This window comes from Pseudopipra pipra, chromosome Z (genome assembly GCF_036250125.1).
Source record: "Pseudopipra pipra isolate bDixPip1 chromosome Z, bDixPip1.hap1, whole genome shotgun sequence".
Lineage (NCBI taxonomy): Eukaryota > Metazoa > Chordata > Aves > Passeriformes > Pipridae > Pseudopipra > Pseudopipra pipra.
In genome coordinates, this window is record NC_087581.1 from 74,498,101 (window position 1) to 74,525,622 (window position 27,522).

A 27,522-nucleotide genomic window follows, 5' to 3' on the forward strand; every position below is an offset into this window, starting at 1 on the left:
AGTCCATCCGGACCATCCGGACGATCCAGACGATCCAGGAAGGTGCGGGTGCGGGTCTCCAGGGGCGGGACCACCCAGGGTGCAGGGTCCCGGGGGCGGGGTCCGGGGGCGGGTCCCGGGGCGGGGTCCCGGGGCGGTTGCCGATGAGGTGCCGCTGCTGCCCCGGTGGTGGCCGCGCTCCGCTCCCGGCAGCAGGTAACGGGATCGCTGGGGGGGGCAGCGCGGGGTCTCCCCGCCCTCCGAGGAGCGGGGTGGTCGCGGGGCTTTTCCAGGGGGTCAGGTCCCGCCGGTGCCGCCGGTCCGCGCCGTCGGTCCGGGCTGCGGGAGGTGCCGCCGCCCATCCCGCTCCCACCGGGTGTCTCTGGCGCGGAGCCACGGGGTCCGTGCGCCTCTCTTCGCGCTGGGGTGATGGTTCAGCGGTTTCTGCCCGATTTTGCACCAAACGCGTGGGCGACTTTCCTCTTTGGTGCGAGGAAGCCATACGCGTGTACGCCGCTCCCAACAACAACAAAACAAGCGAGCAAAACCCCACTGAGCGTTCAGCTGTGGGATTCACAGCCAGTGATTTTGGCTTCTTAACCTTAATGGCGAAAATGTTGTGTGAGAGACTTGGTCCGAGCTGGAGCAGGCGGGAGGCAGAGTCACTTTGACGTGCGGGTGTCAAGGGTACCGCTGTGAGCACCTCCGTCCCCGCGGGGCAGTGGGGGAACTCCGAAGGACAGCGGACAGGGCAGGGCAGCACCTCACCTCGGGGGCGGTAGGGATTTGTACCGCTTCCCAAAGCGCCCGGGTTTGCCCCATCTGTGTGTGCTCGCGTGGCTCTCCAACCTCTGCAAACACACCTTCCTCCTCCCGCCCAGGTAACCTGCTCCGGGTGTGTTTGCTGATCTCCACCTCCCGAGCGTTTTTCTGGCATTCTCACAGCCTGTCTGTGGCTCCTTGTTGCACGGGGTTTGCCACAGCTGTAGGAAAATACCTAAGTATTTGCTTCTAGCCAGATTTGGGTGAGACTTAATTTGCTAGTGGGATGTGTGAGATAAGACTGTAAGATGGGAAACGTTAGGAACCCCATTAGTCATAGAGGTCTTGTCTCAGAAGAGCAGGCTTGCTGGCCCAGGAGAATCTGTAGAGTTAGAGGTGGAAATGACAGTAATGCTGGATAGGAAGCTCCCAGTGAACCATTTCCTTCACTTTAGCCCTTTTAGTGGTGCTGTTCCCGCTCCCATCCAGGGTTCTCTATAGCAAGGCAGAGAGGCAGATGTTCAGAGAGCTGTTGTACAATCTGAGAAAAATCTAAGCTGGAAAAGAAAAGAATTCTGGGTGTCTGCTGGCAGCATTTGATTTTCCCTGCATAAACTCCAGCTGACATTGCCTAGAGAGGCACCCCACCCTTATCCCGTTCCCCTGTCAGTGAATTGGTTCATGCAGCTCTGGCAAGACTGATGAGAAGCCTCTGGGACCGGACCAAGGCAAAGACACATGTGAGTGATGGCAGGACATAGCAAAGCAAACTGTGCCCAGCCCTGTGGCCTCTCTGCCTCCCTGGTTCAGCCATCGGAAGCAGGCAAATGGCACCTTTCCACATGTGCTGCCATCCTGCCTTTTACTGATCCTGAGTTTCACTCCTCTAAGGTTTAGTAAATTGCACTCTGAATTTTTGCTGAACAATGTGCTGGCAAACAGTTCCTTGATGCTGTTCAGTACTCTGGGCTCTATCCTTGTGGAAAGCAGATGTTTTTAAAGCTGGAGAGAACCTCTGGGGCTCTTGTGAAATGTCTCTGTATGTGGCATGACATTCTTGAACCAGTATTTTTTAAGTGCATATATTTTCCTTTTTGTTTTATTCTTCCTTTCTTGACATTTGCCAAAAGGCCAAACCGAAGCTGTTTCCCAGCCCTTGTGCTCAGTAAAATCCAAGACACACATAGAGATCACCTGTACAGACAGGTGTGGAGTAACCTGTTGTGGTGCCAGCCCTGATCTTGAGTTTTCTGCTGTGCAAACAGTCCCAGGAAGGCACTGGCAATACTCCAGAGTGCTGAACTCCACAGGCACATTGGTTGGTTCCAGACCTGCACCAGGACACAGAGATCAGGGACAATGTGTGAAGGTCTGCACAGAAGCTTTTTTTTTTTCTTTTTTTGCCCTGCTGTGCAATTTGCCAGTGGTATGCAAATGTTTCTTAGAAGGTGAGCTGCTTGATTCCATGGTGTTGTGCAAACGGGGGCTGGGGAGCAGGATCCAGTCACGGGCTCGCAGGCAGATCTTTTCTTCACCGTGAAAAGGAGTTGCAAGTCGGGAAAGCAGAGGGAAACATTCCTTCTCTGCTGGCAGTTCTTGTCCTGGGAGACAGAGCTGAAGGGAGGAAAGTCTTCATGCACTTCCACAGGAATCTATTTTTAGGAGTGAAAGCTATTCAGGAGGGAAATATTGATTTTCCTCCTTTCCACCTTGAACGTTCTGTTTATCATTTCCTTTGATTTGTGTGTAACGCACCCTGCACAGAGCTATTCTTGCTTCTCCCCTCATGCCCTGAGCCCGTCAAGAACGTATGGCCTTTGCTGAAACCATTTTTATTTGGCGCCTGAAGTCTTTGCATGCTCTGCCCAGAATTTCACGTTTTAAAACTAATTCTGCTCTTTTGGAGCCAGACTGTGTCTGTGTAAAACCTTGCATTGCCAGCTGAGAGAGGAAGATGGGGATGTGCAGGTACAGAACAGAATCTCTGCTGCCTTCTCTGGATTGACAAGTGCTAAATTCTTCTGCAGGTTGTTTTTGACTTAGAGCAGCTGGAAAGTTTTTTGATTGGTGGAGGGGTTTTTTTTGTTTGTTTGGGTTCTGTTTTGGTTTTGCTTTCTTGTTTGTTTTCTTTTCTTTCATCTTATCTTTTTTCCTTGACAGTATCTGTCTGTAGGTAAAAGCCTGGATTTCCCACGGTATTGAAAAGCAATGGTGCTTTTTTGTTTTTTTTTTTCTGAGGTGTGGCACTGGTGGATACTCTTTGCCTGGTATTACGTAGAAGTGCTGAACATCACAGGCTTCTGGCACAGCACAGGTTCTCTTTCTGAGCCAGGGAAGGTCAGAGGACCTGATCACACACCCTTTGGTGCTGAAGTGGTTCCTCCTGGGGCTCTGGGGGTGACCAGACAGCAGCTGACACAAGAGCCTGGGGGATAAACTGGGCTGCACAGATCTCAATCCCATTAGTGACGTCTGGCAGTGTCACACAGTGTCAGACAGTGTCACACGGTGCCGTGGGGGTGCTCCCTGCTTGGCCGTGAGGGGCATGGGGACTGTGACACGCAGGGGTGCCTGTGGCCATGGGGAGGGCCCTGCTCCAGACCCTCCTGGGCAGCAGGATGAGCCCCAGCTGGGCCTGGGACCCTCCTACAGCAGCAGTGTGTGTGTGGCAGCCATGTGAGAGCAGCTCCTCTCCTCAAAAACCAGCCAAACACTGCAGGCTTATGAGATGGGACAGCCACGGTGGCTTTTTGCATTTTCTTTTCTTAATTTTTGTTTTTGCAAGGATTGTGTTATTTGTATGTGCACAGCTAACGTGGTGAGAGTGCAGAGTGCCACAGGAGCTTTAACCCTGGTTCTCGGGCTCGGCTGTCTCCCTGGCTGTGTCTCCAAGAACATCTTTAGAGGGTGCTGTGTGGAAAATGGGTAAGTTCCTGTTCTGTCCTCATGTCTTGTCGGAGCTGGCTGACCTTCAAAATCTTTGCTGCAGAGGTGCCCGGCTGTGCCAGAAGTGTCTTCTGGTGCAGCTCAGAGCCACAAGCTTGGTTTTCTTCTGCCTGCCTGGGTAGCCAGGGACGTGCTCACCCTGTGGTAGTGTCCTGGCAGAAGCAGCAGCTGGAGGAGCAGCCACCACCCCTCGCAGCCTCACCTCCCTGCCCTGAGCTGGCTGTGCGAGAACCTGCTGTTCTCCTGAACCTGCACCTACCTGGCAGGTGGTTCCAGAGACAACCACAGCTGGTGAGCTGGGGTGGCCTGGGCAGGGGCCAGCCCTGCTTCATCTCTCAGCTGTGCAGTGTGAGGATGTATCACCAGGTACACAAGAGATGTAATCATAGAACCACAGCATAGTTTGGGTTGGAAAGGACCTTTAAAGGTCATCTAATCCAACCCCTGTCACGGGCAGGGATACCTTCCACTATTCCAGATTGCTCCAGGCCCCATTCATCCTGACCTTGAACACTTCCAGGGATGGGGCAGCCACAGCTTTTCTGGACAACCTGTGCCAGGGCCTCCCCACCCTCATTGTGAAATGTTTTTTGCTTGTATCTTGTCTGAATCTGCCCTCTTTTAGTTTAAAACAATCATCCCTTGTTCTGTCACTACAGGCCATGCTAAAAAAATCTGTCTCCATCTTTCTTATGAGCCCCTTGAGGCACTGGAAGGGGCTCTAAGGTCTCCCTGGCATGTTCTCTTCTCCAGGCTCAACAACCCCAACTCTCTCAGCCTTTCCTTGTAGCAGAGGTGCTCCAGCCCTGTGGTTGTCTTTGTGACCCTCCTCTGGACCTGCTTCCACAGCTCCATATCCTTCTGTTGTTGTTCCCCAGGGCTGGAGGCAGCTCTGCAGGGGGGTCTCACCTGGGGGGGCAGAGGGGCAGAATCCCCCCTGCCCTGCTGCTCCCGCTGTGGGATCAGCCCAGGGCACAGCGGGTTTCTGGGCTGGGCCATGTCCAGCACCCCCAAGTCCTTCTCCCCAAGGCTGCTCTCAGTGCCTTCGTTGAACTCGCTGCTGATGGGCTTTCATGGCAGGAAGCACTTGGACAGATGCTTCCAGGAGCCCAGAGGAGTGAAGATAACTTCACTTACAGGTGGACAGTGTCTGCAGTTTTACAGCAGCTTATGGCCACTTCTGATCACATAGTTCTATGTCAGCAGGTGCAGGAAATCTGCTGGTCCCCACTGCTGCTCCTGCTGCCATGTTCTGGTGGTAGCCAACACTTTAAACCAAAGATGTAGCGTCAAAAGTACCGGTAAAACTTTGCCCCTCTGAAAATTTCAGTTTGATGAATTAATACTTTTCCGTGAAAATTTGAAGTGTTCTCCTTGAAAGTGGGTTTGTTTTTTTTCCTGCTGGCCACGTCTGTGCTGTGCATGTCCTGACACACCTGCTGGTTGTGCTGCTCTGTGGCTGCACACCCAGAGGTAGGCCCTGGCCTTCAGGTCTGTGTTGCTCCTGAAAAGCCAGAACCACTAGCCCGGGTTCCCTCACAAGCTCTCTGAAAGGGTCGGTTGGTTGTGAAAATAAACACCTGTCGAGTCACAGTTCCCTCTGGCAGACCTGAAGGATCTGTGCATCAGGATCCCAGCCCAAGCTGCTTTTAGTGACGTGCTCAGGGGCTTGGCTCAGAAATAGCTGCACAAGGGCAGCTGGGAGTAGGACCTGGGTTGGAGTTGCCATGGGACATCCTGGAATGGGGAGAGGTACCAGCTGTGGTGTCAGAACAGCACGGGAAACAAAGCTGCTCCTGGTGTTGTGCACTGTTTTGTGGAAATAGTGTCTGTTCAAACTGCCTCTTCTAAGGCACCTGTTGTTTGGCTCAAACATTCCCATTTACTGAAAGCACGATGTGGGTTTTTTTCCTCAGTATTCCATTTGTCTTTTAGGCTTTTCCTCTTTGTCCTGGAGGTTAAGAGACTTTCTCTGGAAATTCTGTTTTGTGAAGCCCAGATAGAGAAGTCTGTCCTTTCTGCAGAGCAGCAGAGGGAGGGGGAAGGGGTGGGAGGTGGAGCTGCTGATGGAGGTGGTGAGGAAGTGGAGGAGGAGGATTGTTGTCTCAAATCAGCACATCAGCAGCTGGAGTGTGAGGCTTCCAGGCATCCAGGCAGGGAGCTCTGGGAGGAAGGAGCTGCTGCGGGCACGACCTTCCCCATGGCTCAGAGGGAACATCAAGTGTCTGGAGGGAGTGTGGAAGCCACCTTGTGCTGCTGAGGAGAGAGGTGAGGTCCAAGCCAGCAGATGCTGCTGCTGCACGGGTGTTATGGATGGTGACACCCCCCGGCTGAGAGGGGACACACTGAGCAGGGACCGTGTCTGCTCAGGACACATCCCATGTGTGTGTTCCAGGCTGCAGAACTGCTGTGCTTCTGCTCCTTCTGTGGTCACTTCCCAGTCACCCTCTGGAAAGGGGTCAGATTTCCCACCCTACAAGCTCTAACTTCCTCTGAAAACACAGCTGGATCACAAGGGTCACTGTTCTAGATTTGGAGATGCTTCTCAGGGGCAGATACAGGAGCAGTGTGGCTGAAGGAGCAGTTTGAATTATGTAAGAAAGAAAGCCCAGAGAGTGCCCAGTGCAAGAACTGCTGAAGGGCTTAATTTCCTCTGTGTTTTCTGCCGATGGCTGCACAGGCAGGGAGCAAAATGGGCCTGAGTGGCTCCTTGGGAGGGAGAGAAAAGTTGGCAAACATGGGTCCTGCCCTCCCTTCCTTGTTAGGAAAGGTGACCTGGGGGAGCACTGTGCCCTGAGAGAGTGCTGAGGGAACAGGTCTAGTTTCTGTGGAGACAAAATGTTTTTTCCTCATTTCTCCAAGCTTGCAGCTATCTTTGCTGTTCAGAAATTAACTTACTGATATTTCTGCTACAGCAGAGGCTCTGCCATGGACCAGCAGCCTGCTGTGCCAGTGTGACTGAGCATGTCCCCGAGGTGCAGAACTTCCAGTGCCAGGAGAAGACTCGAGGGAGGAGCTCGGGACGTACAGATCTCTCAGGCTGACCAGAAGACACAGTGTGAAAGGTGGATATAACAGAGAAACACAAAGAGCTGATAATCTTCATGACTTCTGGCGGATGCAGACATATTTTGTTTCATTTTGTGTTTGGTTCACTCGCAGCCCACAGTTTTTCCCAGGGTCTGAGCTCAGAGTAACAACAGTGGTGTGTGGCTACAGAGGCTTCCTGTGCCTTGGAAGGCGCAGTATTGGAGTGTGCAGTTACCACTGCAGTTTGCATTTGCAAATGTCAAACCAATTTTCTGATTTGACGGAAGACTCGTGGTCTGGCAGGTTCGGTTTGGGGGCTGAAAGCCGACCTAGCCTTTGCATCTCCCAGAGAAGATCCTGGATCCATGAAATCTGTGGAAAAGGATAACAGAGGTTGCTGGGTCACTGTCTACCCTGGGAGAGTAACTCACTATGGGTTACTCACTACTCACAGACAACCAAAAGCACCAGGCAGGGGAGGCTGGGTGGGCAGGGGGATCACAGTGAGTGTCACAACAGATGTTATCCCCTGTTATAGCTCATGGTCTTCCCAAGGTTTTTTATTATAAAAGAGTTGTGAATTGGTGTTGGTAACTCTGAACTGGTGTCCAGAAGATTCCCTCAGTCTTTTATTTTTCTGTTTTCCTGTGGTTTCTGTCACTTTCAGGTAAATGGAAGATTTGGAGACTAACCTAATCCAGACACGAAAAGCATGTAGAATAGAGCAAATGGTAGCAAAATGGCTTCATCGCTCTCGGGACAGTGCACCCAGGTAAGTGTGGGCTTTGTGAAAGGAGTCTCTGTGATCACCTTCCATCAGAGGCAGCACAGGGCTGTTCGCAATGAACAGGGGCTGGCACAGGCTGCAGATCATACTCGTTGCTTCTTGGGAAATATTCGTGCAGTAGTCCTTAGAAAAAGGAAAACAACAGTGGTTTTAAGCAATCCATTGGTTTCCAGGGACAGATGTTCCTGCTTTCCTCCATTGTGGTTTTGTGAGGGAGAAACACAGCACTGCTCCATGCAAAACTTGCTGTTCTTGGAGGTGGGGTCCTGCTTGTCTTTGTCTCTTACCAAGGGCCCACATTTTTGGGCAAGACTGGATTGCATTGACCGGGGATCCTGGTCCATGACTGCTTTCCTTCCCTGAGGTCTGAGAATCAGCATTAAGCTGATCTCAGCAGAGGCGGAGGGCTGGACATTCTCTCGCTGCCTTGCTGGGAGAAGGCGCTGCTATTGCCTGTGGATGGAGACAGTGGAGCTCTCTCTCCGTGTGACCATGGGCTGGGATGACTGAGAAGTTTTGGTTGCAGCCCCTCGGGTGTCCTCAGCTTTCTCCAGACTCTGGGGAGTTGCTGTTGGCTGTGGGGGAGAGAGCTGAGGACCCAGGGAGTGCTGTCCTTGCTGTGCAGCGCCGTGTCCCACGGAGAGCAGGGATGTGTGTGGGTCCAGGCCCCTTGGACAGGGTGTCTCTGGCTGTATCTTGTGTAAGTGTGGATTCTGATCCTGCAGGGGCAGCATGTCCGCGATGGACAGCGCCGGGGACAGCGTCGTCCCCCCTGCCAGCCAGGCCAAGCTCACCGTCACCGTGTACAAGGACCTGGTCCTGCAGCACTATGGCTTTGAGATCTGCCCCAGCCTGCCCCTGACCATCGCGTCTGTCACCGCGGGTAAGCGCCGGGAGGAGGGTGAGCGCCGGGCTCCTCCCGCGGGCGGGGCTCTGAGAGCCCCCAGTCCTCCGGGGGCCTTGGTGATGGACTCCTGCCAGATGTGTGTGGTTTCTGAGGTACCTGTTTGGCGTGTGACCCTTGGACACTGCAGACAGAAACCTGGGTGCCCGTGGCACACAGACTGCTCAGGCATCTCCCAGCTCTGAGGGTGCAGAGCCCACAGCAGGGTCCCCACGGGTTTCTCACCTGCACTCGCTCGCTGCTGACCTTCGTGGTGCAGGGAGCAATGTCCTTCCTGGTGTTTTCTCTGAGTTGCAGAGGAATAATTTCATCTAATCTTAGAGAATTTAATCTTATTCTGCTGTGGCCCCAGTGACCTGTTGCTGAACAGATCCTGGGCTTCCAGCCCTGTACCACGGAGAGTTTCACTGCTGGGTCCAGGCAGTGCTGAAGTCGTGCAGATCCACTCCTCCAGCTATAGAAGGGAGAGGTGCTTTTAAGGTGACCCGAAGGTTTTGAGTCAAAAACTTTGAATCTGTTTCTTATTTACCTTTCATTTTTTTTAACAGGTGCACAAAAACACCTGGTTTTTACCTGTTGTTGTGAGTGTGGCAGCCAGAGAGACACTGTGCCCATTGCCTGCGGTGTGGCTGGAGCTCCTCTGCTGGCCATCTATGTGGGCTGGGGGATATCCCTCTGTCACCTCCCGTTTCTCTTCCCGTGTGAAACATGGCAAAATTATCTCAGAGTCTTGGGGTATAAAAAGTGGGGAAGGAGATTTTCTTCTGTTGTGCTTTTCTCCTAATCAGAAAGAATAAACATTTTACTAAAACTGAGGCACAAAGAACCCTTCCCTTGCTGTGGGAGCCCAGGGCTACCAGGCCTGTGTTTGGTTGGACAGTGTGGTGGGCAGTGACAAGGGCACAGGCACACACAGGAGTGGTTTTCCATGGGGCAGAGGAAAGTCTAGGTGGGAGGTACAGACACAAGCAGGGGCACACAGGCTGGCATCAGTGCCCAATGCCCTCCAACCCCTTTTATTTTGCCATCCAGAGAGAGTTGCTGAGGGAAGCAGGTGCTGGGAGGGAAGAGGAGCTCAGTGAGCATCTCTGGACATCCCTAGTGTAGATGTGGCGCTTGGGGTCACTGTTAGTGGTGGACCTGGCAGTGCTGAGTTAACAGTTGGACTCCATGATCTCGGAGGAGTTTTCCAGCCTAAATGATGGCATGATTCCCTGGGGGAGGAGGCCTCTGACTGACAGTGTGCCGTTTCCCTGCAGGCAGCACTGCCGAGCGGAAGCTGCAGCCGGGTGACCAGATCCTCCGCATCAACTCCAGGGGGGTGGAGGACCTGTCTGTGGAACGAGCTGCCAGCATCATCAGGTGTGGTGTCACCCCACGCCCGGCCAGGGCAGAGGGGCAGGGGACACGCCTGCTGACCACGTGTCTGTTGCAGGGACGCCGGCGACGAGCTGCTCCTGACTGTGCTGCGCTGCACGTCCGTAAGTGGCCTTTCCTCGGCTCTCTTGGCACCCCTTGGCATGGCCATGGCCATGGGGCAGCTGGGATACCGCCCCCCCCGAGGGCCTCCTGATCCCCCACTGGGGGAGGCAGGCAGGTCCTGCTGGGGAGCTGTGGCCAGCACTGAGGGGTGCCTGGAGCACTCCTGTGTGCCAGCACTGTCTGGGATGTGGGAACCCTGGGCACAATGGGAGGTGCTGTGGCAGCAGGCTCAGCATCCACCCTTGGTGCTCTTTGGAAGCTCGTGAGCTTTTCCTTCTGACTGCTGGAAAAACTCATCCCTTGTTCCTCAGGTTCTGTCTAGTGATGGGCTGGGACTCGGGTGCGGACTGTGCTTTGGGAACACAAGCAAAGTTGCACCGTGAAGTTTTAGTGCTGATTGCCGATCTCTGTAGCAGAGAATTCCCCAGAAGGCACTTGATGCTGGCAGGATGTATTGTTATCCACATGAAATTTACTGGGTGTAAAGGCTGAGTTGCAAAGAAAAGACAAAATTTGGTTTGTGGGCTTCCTGTGAGGTATGAAAGTGGCCTGAGTGGGATTCCATCCAGACCACCTCCTTTCTCCCCTCCCCAGCACCTGAAAACATTTCTGGAGTGTTTTTCATTTGTTTGGAGTGTTTTTTGGTTTTTATTTTGATTTATTCTTAAAACAAGAGTGATGTTTCTTTCAGAAGTTACTGGAGCTCTCAGGCTTGAGATTTCTTGGCTCTTAAGGAAAGGTACACGAGAGAGAAAATCTCAAATATTTTTCCTGCCCAAAGCTTCCCAGGTGTAGGCATCCAATCATGCACAAAGCCAAAGTAATCAGAAAAACTGTAAGCAAACCCGCTGATGGGTGGTTTCCCTCTCTGTTAATCTCATCTCATCTCCCTTGCCCAGTGGCTGTTGGTCTGGCCAGCCCTGATCTGGGGATCAGGAAGAAATTGGAGTTGGTTATGCAAGACCTGAATGCCTGCCCAAAGAGGCAAAATGCAATGGCTTTTCAGAGAAAAAAGCGTCTGGAAAACCCTTCATGGGATTTGGAGTGCCCTTCACAGGCCCTCAGGGATTGCTGAGAAGCAAATGGGGCACAAGCCCATATCGTTTTTTTCATTTTCAGTCACTTTAAGGACATCTCCAAACACAGCCACGCCTGATGCAGGGTTTGGGAGTGACTCTTGCCCTGCTCTGAAGGCAGCTCAGAGCCAAGAGGTAACACCTCCCACCGCCAGGTCCCAGACCCTCTGCAGGGCTGGGATGTGGGAGGCTGTGACCCCACGTGCAGGGTGTCGTGCTCTCCGTGCCCTGGTGTGCTCTGGAAGGTCTGGACGTGCACAGGGGCTCCTCCTGACTCCCATCCTCCCTCCCTGTCGCGTGTCCTCGGGACAGCATGGGGCTGTGGCAGTCCAGGAGGCACCAGCACCTCTGGCAGGTGTAGGATTGACTCTGCCTGGAAGCCACGCAGGAGGATGCTGAGGGATTCTGCCTCTGCTCTTGGGGAACATCGTGCTGTACAAGAGCAGCACATTCGTGCACAGGGACTTGGTGGTTCCTCAACTCATGTGGTTCCTTGTGAGCTTGGTAGGACCCTGTCATGATGAGAGCAAGGTTGTGTGATAGCAGTGCAACAAAGTTGGCTTTGTGACCTTGGGCAGTTTTCTGAGTGGTTTGCAGTATGACAGTGCACTCTGGGAAGCCCAGCGGAGCCGGGACATGCTGTTCACATGGCTGTGGTGTGCTGGTGCGGGTCTGTCCATCACTGCTAGGCTCTCTATAGGTGTTGGTTTAGGTGTAGCCCCACTGCAGACCAACTCTTGGCAGATTCACAGTCATTCTGGGGTGCCCTGGCTTCGTTGCAGGAGGTGTGGAGATGCTTGAGCACAGCAGCTGGCTCCCATGCAGTGAAATTGGGAGTGGGTGCGGCACATGTGTCCCCTTGCTGGGCATCCAGGCTTGAGCTCAGCAGCTGACCAGACAGGTCAAAAGGGCCTGGAGCAAGGCTGGGAGCTCAGAGCCTCCCTAGACACGTCTCTGTGGACTCGAGGCAGCACAGTGGGAGCAGCCCCAGGGCAGGGGTGACCATGTGCCATGCCCATGTCGGGGGCTCTGCTCCTGCCCGAGGCTGCTGCCCTGACCCACCACCACTTTTGTTTCAGGGTGGACCCAAGTCGTCGTTCCTCACTGAGGAGAAGAGGGCGAGGCTGAAAACAAACCCCGTCAAAGTGCGGTTTGCGGAGGAGGTGCTGCTGAACGGGCACTCACAGGTCAGAGCTCCGCGGGGCGGGGACGGGGAGCTCTCTGTGGGTGGGTCCCGGGCTGGGGTTGTGTGGCTGGGACTCACTGTGCTGGTCGCCTTGGGCATGATCCAGGCACCTGCTCCCAACAGCTCCTGGGGCAACCAGAGGGGAGCACTGGCATCTCTGCAGGAGTTTGCGTTTGACCTGCTCACTTGGACTAATATAAAATACCTGCATGCATTTCTGTCCTGTCCCACCGTCATGCCCTAAGCCATCACTTCACAGCTGCAGGAGGCAGTTGTCATCTCTTGAGGTGCTAATCCATCTGTGGTGAACCCACACTGAATTTCGGCCATGACAAACGCTGATCCTAAAGATGCCAGGTGAACGCTGACGTGTGTGCCAGGTTTGTGTGCTGCTGGAGTAGCTGGGGTGTCCCCTGCTGGGGTGTCCCCTCCTGAGGACAGGTTACACTGTGATCAGAGGGTTTGGTGCTGGTGTTTGCTTTGCTGTTAGGTGTGACACGTGTTCTCGAGCTGACAGGGTGGAGGCTTGTTGTCCTACCCCTGCAGAGGGTTTCCTCAGAGCATCCTCACCTGCCTCTGTATCTGACCCTCTTTAAGGTGAGCCAGGTCGCAGCTTCCTGGAGGGTGCTGAAAACCCATTATGGGATTCCTAGTGCTGGTAGGAGGCAAACTGGGTCGATATGAGTCAGCCTGTGTAGGTCTGCCTGTAGCAGAAGTGAGAATACTTTATAGCTTCTCCAAAGTGTGAACAGCTCCTGAATGTTTCCTTTTTCTTTCCGTGTAACTCAGTTAACTCAGTGGAGTGGACTGGGCTCAGTCAGGAGTCATTAGTTCTGTTGAGTTTTCTTTTTTTCCTTCAGAATGAAAAAATTCAGTGGTCAAAATGCCCCACTCACATCCCTGCTCATTAGTGCTATTCAGTCATCCAGGTCTGACCAAATCTCGCTTATTTGCAGTGATGATGAAGAGCCCACGTGTCCCTTTTCCTCTTCCCTTTCTTTCACCCTGTTGCCAGGTGTGCTGGTCCTGCTGCCAGGCTCATCCCTGCCCCTCCAAGGGCTGTGTTCATATCCCACAGGTGTTGGTGACAAGTGTCTGGTGTCCTGCCTGTGTGATGTGGTGGTGTGGCCACTCTCTCTGACACAGAATCCAGGTACCAGACCCCTCATGTGCCTGGGAGATGTGACACAGGCCACCAAGCTCACCAGGCAGGGAAGGGCAAAGGAGAGGACGTGCTCTGGAAGTGGGCCCAGGCAGAGATGAGTGAGAAGTGTTAGACAGGACTGGTTGTGGGATACAGGCAGGCCTGGAATTGCCAGCAGTCCCTGCTTTTCTTACAGCTGGGAGTTCACACCAGTATCTCCTGGAGCTTCCATGGAGCTGTGTCAACCAGAGACTGGGCACTGGTGTCACAGTCCATGGAGGTCTCAGCTCCCTGCCAGTCACTTAGTGAATGCAAGGTGGGTCTCAAGGGATCTGGAGAAAGGTCTTAAGCAGCCCGAAGAAGGCACTTCTGGAGGGGATGCTGCACATTGTGCCCCCCTACCCCCACGCCTCAGTCAGCATCTGCTGAGCTAATCATACCAGAGGAGTATTAGTGCAGAGGAGGGACACAATCAATGTGTAGTTTGTCGCTCATTTACTGAGAGCGTAAAGGTAGGAGAAGTTCATTTGGGCGCTGGGGTCCCACTGGCTTTCCTTTTCACCAGTTGGATATGTACCCTGTTTTGAGTAGTAAAGTATTAGCACAAAAGAAGAGTAAATAAATTTGTTGCATATTTATGACTTCTTTCTGGAAAAGTACTATCCACCACAGCAGCCCTGAGTGCTTTAGGGCTGCTCTCCCTTCCGTGGGCTGATGTACTAAGGCAGCCAAAATGGGTATTATGGCCCTGCAAAACTGCACAGCCTCCTGTTTCAGTAAATATACTGCTCTTGTCATCCTAATGGAGCATGGCTAAGTGATCCTTGTGGTGACGGGAAGGATCCCAGCAACTGCCTTCTGCAGCTGAAACCTGAGACTCTGGGTTGGGAACATAAATTGTTGATGAGCCTCAGTGCCGTCTGGCCCCACTTTCCTTGGGCTGATGATGTATTTCCATATTACTGAGCAATATGCAAGGGACGGGTCCCTCAGGGCTCATGGGTCAGCACCAGGCAGTGTGTTATTAGCAGTAAAGTGGGGTAAATCAGCCTTACCCCAGACAGGATGGGTACAGCTGCTGAAGCTTTTAGGGTTAATTCATAGTAGCTTCTGACAGCCTGCACAAAAGGAGAGAAACCCTACCTGGTTGTTCTGGCTGGATAATTGGGAGAGTGCTGATAATTTGTATATGAATCTCTGAGTAGGTGTAAGTTTTGCTGTGTGCTGGCTGTGCAAGGCCCCACTCACATGATAACTGTGGCCATGGGAGCTCCAGAGGAAAGGCACAGCTGGTGTAACATGGCATCAGTCTCCTGGAACTGATGGAGGACCCAAAGCCTGTCAAAGATGTGTTCATGCTGTTTAGCACAGAGGAGTTGGATCTTGGGGTTGGCAATACCAGCAGTGTTCTCTCTTTTTTTTCAGTGGTGACTGTAGAGACTTGAACCCCACAAAACGAGGAGGGGAGAATAAGGAAGAAGATTCAGAAGTGTTTATCTTTGCTCTGGCAGCACATCCAGGGTGTGTGGGCTCTCTACTGAGAGGGACTGAGGCTGTGAGATTTGTAACATGTGGCACAGCAAAAGAAACACAAGAGAGATTGTCTTAGAAACACCATTTTAACCTTGAGACTGTTACAACAAGTCAATGAACCCTTTAAGACTGGAGGAACATGCTGGTCCAGGGACGTGGGAAAGACATGCTGAATAGGAAGTCCAAAGGCAGAGAAGTAAAACTCCTCAGCACTGAACAACAACAGGAACAATGCTGGAAACAGGGAGAAAGGTGCAGAAGAGTGAGGTGGAGGGCTGAAAGGTGAAGCCCCAGACAGCCCCAGGAGGATAGAGGCCAAGTCCCCAGACCCTTCCCAGAGAACCCAACAGAGGAGCTCTTGCTGTGGGTGTCCTTGCCTTGTCCCATGCTTTGGGACCTACCTCAGGACATATTGGTGACATCATCTGCTGTTTAGGAAGCCGAGGGTCACAAATCTCAGGGGGATACTCAATGAAAGTGGTGCTGTGTGTTTGTCTGAGTCACACAGCCTTCTCTTGGCTGTGGGAGAGTGGAGGGTGTGGGCAGTGTCCAGGGTGAAGCTGTGACTGGTGGGGATGGTGGTCAGTGTGGGGTCTGTGCTGCCCAGTGCTGGGAGATGGGAAGGTGCCTTTTCTATCAGGCACCACTACTTTTCAATAATGAGCAGGGAGGATGACTGTCCCCTTTCAGTGTCTGCTGGATCCTCCCGTGCCCTGTGCAGCTGTGGCATGGGCTGGAGTGTTACGGTAAAGGCATTTGTTGTGCTCTCTTTCCCTCATTCCATGCCAGAAGGGTAATCAGGAATAAAGGTAATGCCATGGAAGAGTGTTGCCAAGGCTGAGAAGGGTTTTCCTGGATGCCAGGACTTGCTGTGCCAGGCAGAGCAGCTGGTGCCCGAGGGTCCAGCTGCTGCGTTTGTTCTGCAGGGGAGCTCCCTCCTGTGCATGCCCAACGTTCTCAAGGTGTACCTGGAGAACGGACAGACGAAGGCGTTCAGGTTCGAGAGGAGCACCACTGTGAAGGTAACGATGCTTGGCTGGCTGTTCCCACCACCCCAGTCCAACCCATCAGCAAAGGTGCCTGCAGGGGTCTTGCAGCCTCCGGGTTGCACTGAGAGGCTGGAAGGGGACTCCTGGCTGGTGCTGGGCACACTGGGTTTTCCAAGTTCCAGCCTCATTTCTGCTCTGGTGAGAGTGTTCCCCTGTGGAGACATGAAAGCTGATTAAACCCTTCAGGTTACAGAGCAGCATCTGAGGGAATGATCCTCCTGAATGAAGAGTGATCTTCCCTCGGATGACCTTCTGCTCGAGGGCATCACAGACAAGTTGTCATCATTGCCCTCAAAAATGGTGCTTTCTCCCCAGAGCCATCGATCCAGCCCTTTCTGTAACTGCTGTGCTTAGACACAGGATTACACGCTTCCACTTTCTCTAGCCTGATCTTTAGAGCTGCCCAGTGTTTGCGTTGGAATTAACACGATTTGCCCATGCCCAGTGGCTGGAGGATACGTGATGTCCTGAAGCACCTCTCTCACTGTGGGAGAGACACACAATGGACACATGTTCTGGGGCTACCAGGCTGAAAGAATTCTAAGGGGAAAGGCAAAGAGCTTTTATTTGTCATGCAGCAAAAACTTTCCTCAAAAAGGAAAGTTCATCCAAGCTTCACGAAACCATCATGGTCTCTCAGGTAGAGTAAAGGTCTACTTACAAGGCAGAGAAAAAGAAAATGGTGAAATAAAGCAAGGAGGTGGTAAGGAATGGGGAGTTGAGTTGTAAAGAGAGGTTTGAATGCCCACCCACAAGGATTTAATTTCTAAAGGATGGATTAGCTCTTCATCTTTGACCTGAGTTTCTCAGCTCTGACCTGGAACAAGTTTTTCCAGTTTTTCAGTGCAGCCCTCCAGAAACACCCTAATGGGTAAAATCTCCCCAAGTTAGGTGTTTCTAAAAATTCCTCTGCTGCTTGAGAGATTCTGGCTTAAAGCTGAGGTGAGTCAAACATTTTTGTTGCCTCAAGAGGCTTGGTTGAATCCAAGGACTTCTGTTTCAGTTTGTGCTCAGTCAAGCCTTATGTGATGTTTTCTGTTTGCCAAAAATAAGCCTTGTTATTTTCATAACGCTTAGTATTCTGACAGAATTCTCCATTAAAACTGAAACACCAGTTTCAGTCAGATTTGGTAAGATTTTTACAATCATGCTCTCAAATTCTTGTTTATTGGAGGGAAGTAGTGTTTTTCACCAGTTCCTTGTAGTTTTTCCATGCATCATAGAATCCCAGAATGGTTTGGCTTGGAAGGAACCTTAATGAGCATCCAGTTCCAACCCCCTGCCACGGGCAGAGACACCATTCACTAAACTGTGTTGCACCAAGCCCCCATCCAGCCTGGCCTTGTGCACCTCCAGGGTTGTGGCATCCATGTCCAAAGTGTTGTAGAGCTTTAGAAAGCTGGAATAGTGAGCAGGAAACACTTGGACCAAGGGTAACAAAGGTGCTCAACAACACCCAACCGAAAACTGTAAAACTTTGAGTGCAAGGCAGCTCAGGACAGGCAGCTCCAGGAAATGGATTTGATGCCTATGACACCTTGGAGTTTGGATGTTGCTGGACTCTTACCATGGCAAGGTGCGGCTTCCCTGCATTGTCCTCCCAACCTGCTGGGATGTGCTGTGCTTTGTTTGTACGTGCCTCCCGTGCTCCTCTGCAGCTCTGCAGGCTGGAGTCACACAGTGACATCCTCATGCTGTCTGAGTGGTGCTCAGCCCCACGTCTGAGCTCTGTGTGACCCCTGTGCCCCTGCCAGGACATCGTGCTGACACTGCAGGAGAAGCTGTCCATCCGGAGCATCGCCCACTTCGCCCTCGTGCTGGAGGAGCAGTACAACCTGGCCAAGATCCACCTGCTTCATGAGGAGGAGCTCATTGCACAGGTAAGTGTGTCCCATGGCCCTGCAGTGGGGCTGACACCCAGGAACAGAGGCCAGAGAGGGGCAGGGAGAGCCCAGTGCTGTGGGTGTCACCAGAGGGGTGAGCCCAGCCCCGTCCCCAGCCTTGCTGTCCCCAGCCTTGCCATCCCCTTCTGCCATGGCCTTCATCCATATCCCTGGCGAAATGGCACTTCTGGGAGTGTCTCTCCCAGGTTGGAGAGCAGAGCAGTACCCATGGCCTGGTGTTGCTTGGACTGTGTAGAGCAGTCATGGCTCACCTCCTTTGTGCCACCTGTCTCGTAGGCCCATCCACAAAGGAGTGTTTGAGCCTTAAAACAGGCTTTAGACAGCTGTGCACCACCTCACTATTTACAGTTCTCCGAGTAGCCAGAGCATTCACCCAGCCAGGGGCCACTTTGGTTAAATTCTGACTCAGTAGTTGGTGTCTTGTCAATGTGACATGAGCTCGTGAAATTCTGCTGCTCTGCAAGGAGTGCTGGGCTCATCCAGTCTTTTAGAAGTGCCTGCTTGGGTGTCACAGCTGTGCTGATGGGTGTGTTGGTTGATGATCTGCTGTGCTGCAGAGGCATTCATGGAATCATACGTAGAATATCCTGAGCTGGAAGGGACCCACAAGGAACACTGAGTTCAAGTCCCTTGGTGCTGACACTGCCAGACCACTGAGCACACGTGCCTGAGGATTTCTGCTGTGCAGGATTTGCCTGGAATAAAATGTGCTGATGTATAACTCAGAGTCTTGACATACAGTGATGATTCAGGGGTCTGTTTAGGACTGCTGTACCTTGTGACTGAGCTCCAAAGCAGAGCAGTTTGCCTCTTCTTCTGCTGTTATCACATGGACCCAAAGCCTCTGTCCTGGTCACACTGCAAGCGTATGAGATCAGTGGGTGTTTGATGAAGTGTGGCTGTCAAAGGGCTTCCAAGCTGCTGCAGGGAGAAGCAAAAACCAGTGAAGAATCAGAGATAAAATTACAAGCACTAGCAAAATCTCTTTGTGTTTGCTAAGGACAATCTGCACCATCCCCTTGCCAGCAGCTTTAAGCGACTCCTGTGGGTTTGCTTGCCGTGCGGTCGGGGAGGGAGGAGCTGTGGTGTGATGCCCTGTGTCTGTTGCAGGTTGTACAGAGAAGAGAATCTCATGACTACCGGTGCCTCTTCAGAGTGTGCTTTGTCCCCAAGGACCCCTTGGACCTCCTGCAGGAAGACCCAGTGGCCTTTGAATATCTGTACCTGCAGGTGACACTGGGGTGTTCTGTGCTTTGAAACCCCTTCCCACCCCATTCTCATTTTTGCTTTAAACCACAGTGCACCTGACTCGCTCAGCTACATGGGTGTGGAATGCAGAGCACTTAAAATCAGAGCATTTCAATTTAATTTGCCCTAAATTCTTGAATCAACTGGTATGGTTGGCTGGTGACACCCTTATTTGGATGCATGGTTTTGTGTCAGTGGTCTCATCCTGACTTCTTTCTGAGCTAACTCTGCTCTCTTTGCTCCAGAGCTGCAGTGATGTGCTCCAGGAAAGGTTTGCTGTGGAAATGAAGTGCAGCCTGGCATTACGTCTGGCTGCTCTGCACATACAGGAGAGGATCTATGCGTGTGCTCAGGCACAGAAAGTGTCCTTGAAATACATTGAGTAAGTTCGCATGTTTCTGTGTTCTGTTGTGACTAAGCCTGGAAGAAGAAGGAGCCACCTAAAAGTGACATCAGCTCAATGTTTGCCTGGTGTTTGGCTCTGGATAGGAGACTGTTTGTGACTCAGAGGGACTGCAGCCTCTTGGTTGTGCTGGTTGTTTTAGGGTTGCCTCATGGGTCTCCCTTTCCTTAATCTGCTGAACTACTTGAACAGTACAGACAGTGAACACCTGGGCATATCCCAAGACAGAGGGAGGTTCTGATCTGTCACTGGAACTGGGACTTGAAATTGCGGATCTCTCACACAGTGATGATTACCCAAGCTGCTCCTGCCAGTATTGATTGCAGTAGCTGGAGAGAGAGGAGATAATCACCAGCTTTGCATAGCCAGCACATCTCTTCATTCACCAGAACCATGCCAGAACTACCTACTCTGGGCAAAAGTGATAGATCCTGTGAATTAATGGAATCTGGGGGGAAGTGACCAAGGAGCAGGTGTGCTGTGCTGCAGGTCAGTGCAGTTAGGCTGTACCTGCCCTAGAGAACCCCCTGCTTTAGAAACTAGTGATGAGCCAGTTGTTAATCAACAGACATAGATGTAGTGACTCACTGTGCTGCCAGATGTGCCCAGCTGTGTGCAGGGAGCAGAGGACAAGTGGCAGTTGCAGTGCTCCTACCTCCTGGGTAGGTAGTACTTGGGCTGAATAAACCCCCCAGCAGCACACAAGGCTCATGTTTTTGGGTCCAGGGATCTGAAAAGTCATAATCTTGTCACCAAAGTAAGGTGAGTGCAAGGACAGAATCTCCATCCTCTGGGCGATGAGGGGAGATTGGGACTGTTCTGCTGACAAAGCTTGTGAATTAGCTCCTGTAAAAGCAGGTGCAAACAGGCATTCTGTGTGAGAGTTCTCCAGCCCCTCTCCTGACCTGGGGCAGGTGCAGGTAGCAGAGTGTGTTACAGCCCCGTGAGGCCGTGTCGTGCCTTTGCCCTGTCCTGTGGTGCTGGGCGTCAGCATGGCCAGGACCCCCTGTGCTCCCTTCCTCTCTCTCTGGCAGGAGGGACTGGGGAATCGAAAACTTCATCTCTCCCACCCTGCTTCGAAACATGAGGGGGAAGGACATCAAGAAAGCCATCGGGTACCACCTGAAGCGGAACCAGCTGCTGCTGGACCCTCGGCAGAAGGTAGTGTATAACCCCTGAGCCCTGGGACCTCCCAGCATGGCAGCAGTGTCTCTTGGGGCCAAAGAGGGAGTGTCCCTCCTCTGCGGGTCTCCTCTCTGTGCAACACTTGGGGCTTTTCTCCTGCCTTTCCCTCGTCTGTTCCCACACTCTCCGACTTCCCTGTGTTGTGTGTCCTGCTGCAGTTTGCTCTGGGATGCCCAGTGGGCCATGTGGGATGGTCCTGGACACCCCTGTTGCCTGTCCAGACTGAGCTGAACGTGTTGGTCAGATACACAGTCCTGCATGAAAGTCTTCCAGCCTGCAGTACCTGTTTCTAAATGGTGTTTCCTCTCTTGCCAAATGAAGCACCAGCTCACAGCAACCCAGGTGCGCCTGAGCTACCTGCAGATCCTGGGAGAGCTGAAGATGTATAGTGGGAAGATCTTCAATGCCACCATGATGGTATGAGCTGTTCATTTATGTAATTGGCTTTGGTGTGCTGCCCTGCTGGTCACACTGCTCCCCCCTGTCCTGAGATACCATGGCAAATGTTGGTAAGGGGCTCTGCTGGGGAAACTCAGCATAGTCCCATTGAAGTGGATAACAGACCAACCTACATGATAGTTATGCATAAAATTTCTAATTGAAAGCTGTGACTCTTGCTCTTCAGATGAGTCCTGTCTGTATTTTTTGTGTTGTATAAAGTACTCAAGAAATCTCGAAAGGCTTCACAAACTCTTTAAAATACACTGGAAAGACTTAAACCTCATAGTAAAAAAGAACTCTTCTCTCTTCACAAGAGGTTTCTTTAACCTCTGCCCCTACAGCTGCAGGACAGGGAGTCGTACGTGGCACTGCTGGTGGGTGCCAAGCATGGGGTGAGCCAGATCGTCAACAGCAAGCTCAACATTGTCACAAGCCTGGCCGAGTTCCCCAGCATCAGCAGGGTGGAGCTCAGCGAGGAGTCCGAGAGAGTCAGCACGGTCAAGATCTACCTGCAGGACCTGAAGGTGAGTGACTCTGCCACGATGGGCCAGAGAGTGTGGGAGGAGTCACTCACACCACCTTCTCAAAATCTTACACTGGGCTCGGGGTGTGACCTGCACAAAGGGCTTAGGACAGACTTGGGAGAGAAAGCTCATAGGAAGAACAAAAAAAATTACTGGAGAAAAGTGATTCTTCCTGCTCTCCTCCATCAAAGGTACAAAAGCCAAGAAAAATGAATAGATTTCTCTTCTTTGTGACTCCTGCAAAAACAGACCGAGGGGTGTATGGGTGAGAGTGGGTGCCTTGCCATTGGGCAGCATGTTCCTGCAGACTGTGGTACAAGTATTTATCTGTTCTAACATTTTCTCTTTTCTCCCCACCCCAAAACAAATGAAACAGGTGCTGACTCTGCTGCTGGAATCAAACAGTGCAAAGGATCTCGTCTGCCTCATCATCGGCTACTACAGACTCTTTGTGGATGCAAACACCTCCATATTTACGTGGGCAGACAAAAAACAGCAGCTGCACCGTGTCTCAGCTGAAGAAGGTTTAAAAAAAGCAGCCTTTTTTGCCAAAGGATGGGGAGGAAGTGGGTGGATCCCCCAGCGCTGGAGGCGTTATTCCCTCCGGGGAACAGCATCGTGAGGGGCAGTAGCCCGAGCTGCCCGGTGGCGCCCACATGATTAAGGCTGGCCTTGATTATCTTAGAGGGCTTTTCCAACCTTCATGATTCCGCGATTCTGTGATAGGGGCAGGCCCGTGGGGGTCGAAACCGAGTCTTGGGGCAAGGGGTCAGCTGGAATTTGCCCTGACATCCTGCTCTGGGGTAAAAATATCCCCGAGGTCCGGCTGCACCTCCCCTTGTAGGCTTATCCCCCTCCCCGCCGCACGGGACGGGCTGACGCGTGTGTTTGAATCCCAGGGTACGAATCTCGAGCCTGCAGCGACTCTGAAGACTCCTGGGAGCTGGAATCCTCCTCGGACCGTCGCGGGGACCACCCCGCGGAACAGGGCAGCGAGGAGAGGCCGGGGGAGCCTCGCAGTCCCGGGGGGAACGGCACCGACCCGCGCGACGGGGGTGACAATGCCACGGACAGCACGTCCGAGGCGTCCGACTCGGCCAACTCCGAGAGCCGGGGGTTCAAGACAAGCGGCTCCAGCGACTCCATGGACGCGCTGGAGGAAGATGAGTTGGAAGCGTGTTCCTCCTCCGGGCCAGAGCTGTTCCATTTCTACACGCCGACCGTGCAGGAGATGAGCGGCTCGGACAGGAGCTTCGTCCCTGTGTGTGCAGCGGGGAGCCCCGACGGGGCGGGGGCTCGGGACTACTTTTGCTTCCTGCAGGTGCCGGCGGCAGAGGGGCCCGGGGGCAGCCCCTCCGAGCAGGGCGCGGGGGCGAGCGCGCTGGAGACGCGGCTGTCCGAGATGGATACCGCGGGCTACTACAGCCTGTGCTACGGCACATCCTCCGCCGGCAGCGCCCGCCCCGCGGGGCACGGACACCTCGTCCTGGAGCCGCCCCCGGGCTTCGGCGACTCCAGCTCCGAGGAGGAGTTCTACGATGCTGCCGACAGGCTCAGCCCTCCAGGCGCGCTGGCAGGTAACCCCACAGCCGCGCGGTGCAGGTCACCTTCCTCCCACCTGGGCTGGGGTGCTGCCTGTTCTCCCACCAGTCTGCCTGGGGGAATCACCTTCCAAAAAACTTTCCCCAAGGTTTTTGAAGGACCTTCAAACACCCGTGCTCCACAAGCCACTCCTCAACATGACGTTGCAGGGGGATTTGTTATCACATCCAAGCACTGGGTCGTAGGAAAAGTCAGTTTTCACATGAGTGTGACATTCTGGAATCTCTGCTCTCTTCCTCTGAGCTGAGGAGAGCCAAAACCTGTAAAACATTGTTTCCCAAGATCAAAAGTCATATTCAGGTCAGGGACATGTTATGTGGCTGGATCAAGGATTCCTGAGGCTGAGCAACTCCCCAGTCATTTTATTTCCTCACAAGGGAGAGGATTCTTTTTTCTGCTCTGTCAGTATTAACTGAACCTCTTAAAAATTTAGTTTATGCCATTAAACAGTTTTGACTTTTGCACTAGTGCATTATCACTCTACTGTGTTCAGACAGAAAATTGTCATCTCTGGAAGTTTTTATCATCTAAATATCCAGCTGGGAATTTCTGACTGTTTCTAGTTGATGATAACCCTACAGCCACAGGCAGTGCTCCTGTAGCTGCTGCTGCTGTCACCCAATTTAACTGGGGAGTTACAGCCACATCTGCCATCAGGTGAAACAACTCCAGCACACCTGGGAGGGGACTGTCCAGAGCCCTCATAACTAGGCCTGAGCTTTGGTGCTTGTACCCACAGACACAGGCTCTGCCTTTTCCTTGACATCTCTGACACCAGGTAGGTGCTTGATCATGAGAGATAGTTTCCCCTGGCCCTGGGAGCCGGGTGTTGCTGCTGTTCATTTGTGTTTGTGATTCCAAGTGCTGCGCTGAGAGGTTTTTTAGCCCACTGCATAGGTATATGGATATTCTGCTGCCTGGAGCTGTTTCCTGATTTCTGTGGGTTTTTTCTTGTCATCAGGCTATGATATGACATCCCAGGAGGGTACAGAGAACTCCTCCTGCATCCTCAAGAGACTGAGGTGCTACAGCTTGGGGGAGGACCCATCAACAGGGCAGACAGTGAGGGAGAAGCACAGGGGGGAGAAGGAGCTGACGTATGCCAAGAGCCTGAGGAAGAGAAGGTCTTTCCTGAAAACCACTTACACCTCCCAGGTCAGTTTCCCCTCCATGGGGACCAACCTCCTCCTCCGTGAGGACATGGGGAAGGACATGGACACGGGGCTTCCTGTGGCCACCCAGGCCCAGAGGGACATTGCTGGCACAAATTCCTGCTGTGACCCGATGGAGATGGAGCCTGATACCATGGAGACAAAGTCGGTGATGGAAGGAGTGGTTTCATCCATTTCGGCGGTTCGCTGTCCTGGTGACCAGCGTGGGGAGGAAGACAGTGGCCTCCCACCAGAACACCCCCCCTTGCTGTCCGCAGAAGAAGAGGAGTTCCTGCCCAGAGGACAGAGCGAAGCTGCCCAGGAAAGTTCCCCACTGGAGACAGATCCCAGGGCGCTGAGCCAGGGAAGCCGTGTGCCCACTGAAGGCTGGCTGGCCCGAGGGGCGCTGGAGGAGGGGGACGAGGTGATGGTCACCCACCACAAGGCTGGCACTGTGACCCCATCCTGTGACCAGGAGGGGACCTGCCCTGCTGACGAACTCTTGCTGCCACCACTGGCTCCTGGCTCCAGTGTGGCCCCTGCCCAGGAGGTGGCCGAGGACCAGGGGCTGCTCCTGGCTCCCTGTCAGAAGAGCAGAGCTGGTGGCAGCTGCTGTGCCGATGGCAGCAGTGACGTGCCCGAGTCCTGGGCGAGGAGCCCACAGGTGGTGAATGGGGAGGCCCTGCGGAAAGTGCACGAGGGCCACGCGGGGTTTCCAGATGCAGCCCAGCTCCTGGCAGACTGTGGTGCCTCTGGGGTTCTCACCCGCCTCTCCTTGGTCTCGTTTGGGGTGAGGACAGACCTCACATCACTCAGTCTGGCACAGGACAGGGTGGATGTCCCACTCGAACCTTTGGGCTCTCAGAGAACCAGTGGGTGCACAGGGGATGATGTTGTGGGAAGGGAGATGCCAACATCCCCAGCTGGAGCAGGCTTTGGGCAGGAGCTGCTGAGCAGCTCGGGGGTGGGTGATAGAGATGGGGAGCCCAGAGGACACACAGGGAATGTGGCTCAACAGCAGCCACAGCCTGCACAGGCTTCTTTTCCCAGGGAACAGGCTCCTGAGGTGGGGAAGGACTCCTGCCTGGCTCCATCTCCTGGGCTGTTTAATTCCTCAGGCCCAGTTTCCTTGGGCTTGTTGGGGAAAGAGGCAGGAGACCACAGGGCTGTGAAACACTCCTTCCTCTGCTTTAACGAGGAGGAGGGTGAGCAGACCCCTTCCTGCCCCATCCCGGCGAGGCCCCGGGGCTGTTCCCCAGCACAGAGCTCTCTGTCCCCACACGGCACCAACAGCTGTGGCTGCCGCCTGCCCTACATTGGCTGCTTCCACCAGCCTGACAAGGGAGAGCACGAAACCAGCCCCCCTCCATTTCTGGGGCCCCTCACCACCCCTCCAGCCAGCAGCTCCAGCCTCCCCGGGACCCCTGTGAGCGGGTTCCCAGTGTCCATCGCGGGGGACATGGCCGGGCGGGACCCCCATGTCCAGGCGCTCGGGCAGCTGAAGGACCAGGCGTGGCTGAGCCCTGCGGATTTCTCCCGCTTCCTGGCCTACACTGCGGAGCTCCAGGAGGTTGTGGGGAAGCTCTCCGGGAACCAGGCCACCCACCTGCAAGATCAGTGCACAGAGCAGGGTGCAGACAGCAAGGGTGCCCTGGGCTGGGCCTCCCGGGACCTGCTGTCCAGCTGCCAAGCACTCCTGAGCACGGAGCAGCCTCTCACGGAGGTGCAGCAGGCGCTGAGGGCGACGTTTGACCGCCTGGTTCACCTGGCAGTGACCTGCTTTCAGGTGACGCACTGCTGGCGCTGCAGGCAGAGGCAGCGGGAGCTGGGGGCCGCGCTGGGGGACGTGGTGGGCACCTACCAGGGGCTGGTGCAGGCCGTCCACCAGCAGCTCCACGGGCAGGGCTGCCCGGAGCTGGGGGCCAAGCTCCTCGCCCGCCAGCACATGGCCCTCTCAGCTGCCATCTTCTGTCTCCTGCAGCAGTTCAGGGCACCCCCGTGGCTGTGACAGGCTGGGTGGGGGCACACGACGGCACGGGGGGGACAGAGCCCAGCCGTGTGCCCTCTGTCCACCTCAGGCTCTCCCCCATGGCCATGTGCAGCCCCACAGCCCCAGGATGGCCATGGGAGGACACGTCCTTCACAAGAGGTGCCACGGGGAGCTGGGTTCCCCAAGAGATGCTGTGCCCAAGGGTGCTCTCAGAGCACCGCAGTGGCGTGTGTGTCCTGCCCAAGGCTCATCCCTCACCTCCCAGCGGCCATGCAGGTGTCCTCTCTCAGGGGGTTGTCTCAGCCACATTCTGTCACCTGTGGGGAAGGACAGGACGTTTTGGCCTACCTTTCACCTGCTCCTGGATTCCCAGGCAGGCTCTGGGACATCAAACCCCACCCTGGCCTAATGTGAAGAACCTCAGGTGGCTTTGCCCACCTTTTGTGGCCAAGGGAATGCAGTGATCCCATATTCGAACACTTTTCTATGTGAGGGCAGGAAGGCTTGTCCCAGGCTGGGGAGGTAGCACCATCTCCCTCTCTTCCACTGCAATTCCTGTGTCAGCAGCAACTCTCTTTCTGTTTGGTGATGCATGAGGCAGTCCCTGACTGACTCCCCAGCCCCGTGCTACTCACAGCTCTGGGTCTGCCAGAAGGAACCAGCAAGCCCCAACACCGAAATGCCACTGTCAGAGCTGTGCAGTGACCCTTCCACAGCCTCCATGGGCAAGGACTAGCCTCTGTCCCCACTCCCACCAGGTACAGCTCACCCTGGCCAGGTATGAGCTGTGAAAGGTGGTCTCACTTTGCATCTCCTGAGAGGCAGCACTGCAGTGCTTGCCCAAGGGGGTCACCTCCACCTCCAGCTTGCCAAGAGCCCCCAGGGCACAGCCACCACTGACACCACAACACCCTGGGCCCCTGTTGTGGGTTAATCTGGGGATAAGCAGAGGTTAACCCCTGGCTGGGGTTAAACCACAACAGCCTCCCAACAGCTGTTGCTGGGGCCCCTCTGACAGCCCCACCTGGGCAGAACCCCAGGTGAGAGACACGGCCAGTGGCCGTGAGGCTTTGGGTCTCTTTTGGCAGCAATGGCTGAGGTAACACATTGACACAGCTGCACGAACATGCTTCCTGCTGGGGCTGTGGGACGTGTCCCTGCTCTGTGCAGGGCACAGCCCAGCCCAGGTACCTCCC

The 27,522-nt window shown here is 54.0% G+C and overlaps 1 protein-coding gene across 3 annotated transcripts; it reads left to right on the forward strand.

The window, feature by feature from the left end:
* Positions 1 to 94: 94 nt before the first annotated feature.
* Positions 95 to 27,518, forward strand: FRMPD1 (FERM and PDZ domain containing 1). Of its 3 annotated transcripts, XM_064641595.1 has the most exons (17): positions 95 to 195; positions 6,603 to 6,752; positions 7,385 to 7,489; positions 8,230 to 8,387; positions 9,668 to 9,770; positions 9,844 to 9,889; positions 12,046 to 12,153; positions 15,756 to 15,851; positions 17,633 to 17,758; positions 18,893 to 19,012; positions 19,276 to 19,412; positions 20,468 to 20,594; positions 20,940 to 21,035; positions 21,401 to 21,583; positions 21,960 to 22,107; positions 22,483 to 23,160; positions 24,147 to 27,518. In XM_064641595.1, exons 3-17 carry the CDS (start codon positions 7,389 to 7,391, stop codon positions 26,342 to 26,344), a joined length of 4,425 nt encoding a protein of 1,474 aa, XP_064497665.1. In that variant the 5' UTR covers positions 95 to 195; positions 6,603 to 6,752; positions 7,385 to 7,388; the 3' UTR covers positions 26,345 to 27,518. The 3 variants fall into 3 exon arrangements, with proteins under 3 accessions (XP_064497665.1, XP_064497666.1, XP_064497667.1); XM_064641596.1 differs by lacking the exon at positions 6,603 to 6,752 and having other exon boundaries at positions 105 to 195; XM_064641597.1 differs by lacking the exons at positions 95 to 195; positions 6,603 to 6,752; positions 7,385 to 7,489; ... (1 more) ...; positions 9,668 to 9,770; positions 9,844 to 9,889 and adding an exon at positions 9,974 to 11,101.
* The last annotated feature ends 4 nt before the right edge of the window (positions 27,519 to 27,522 follow it).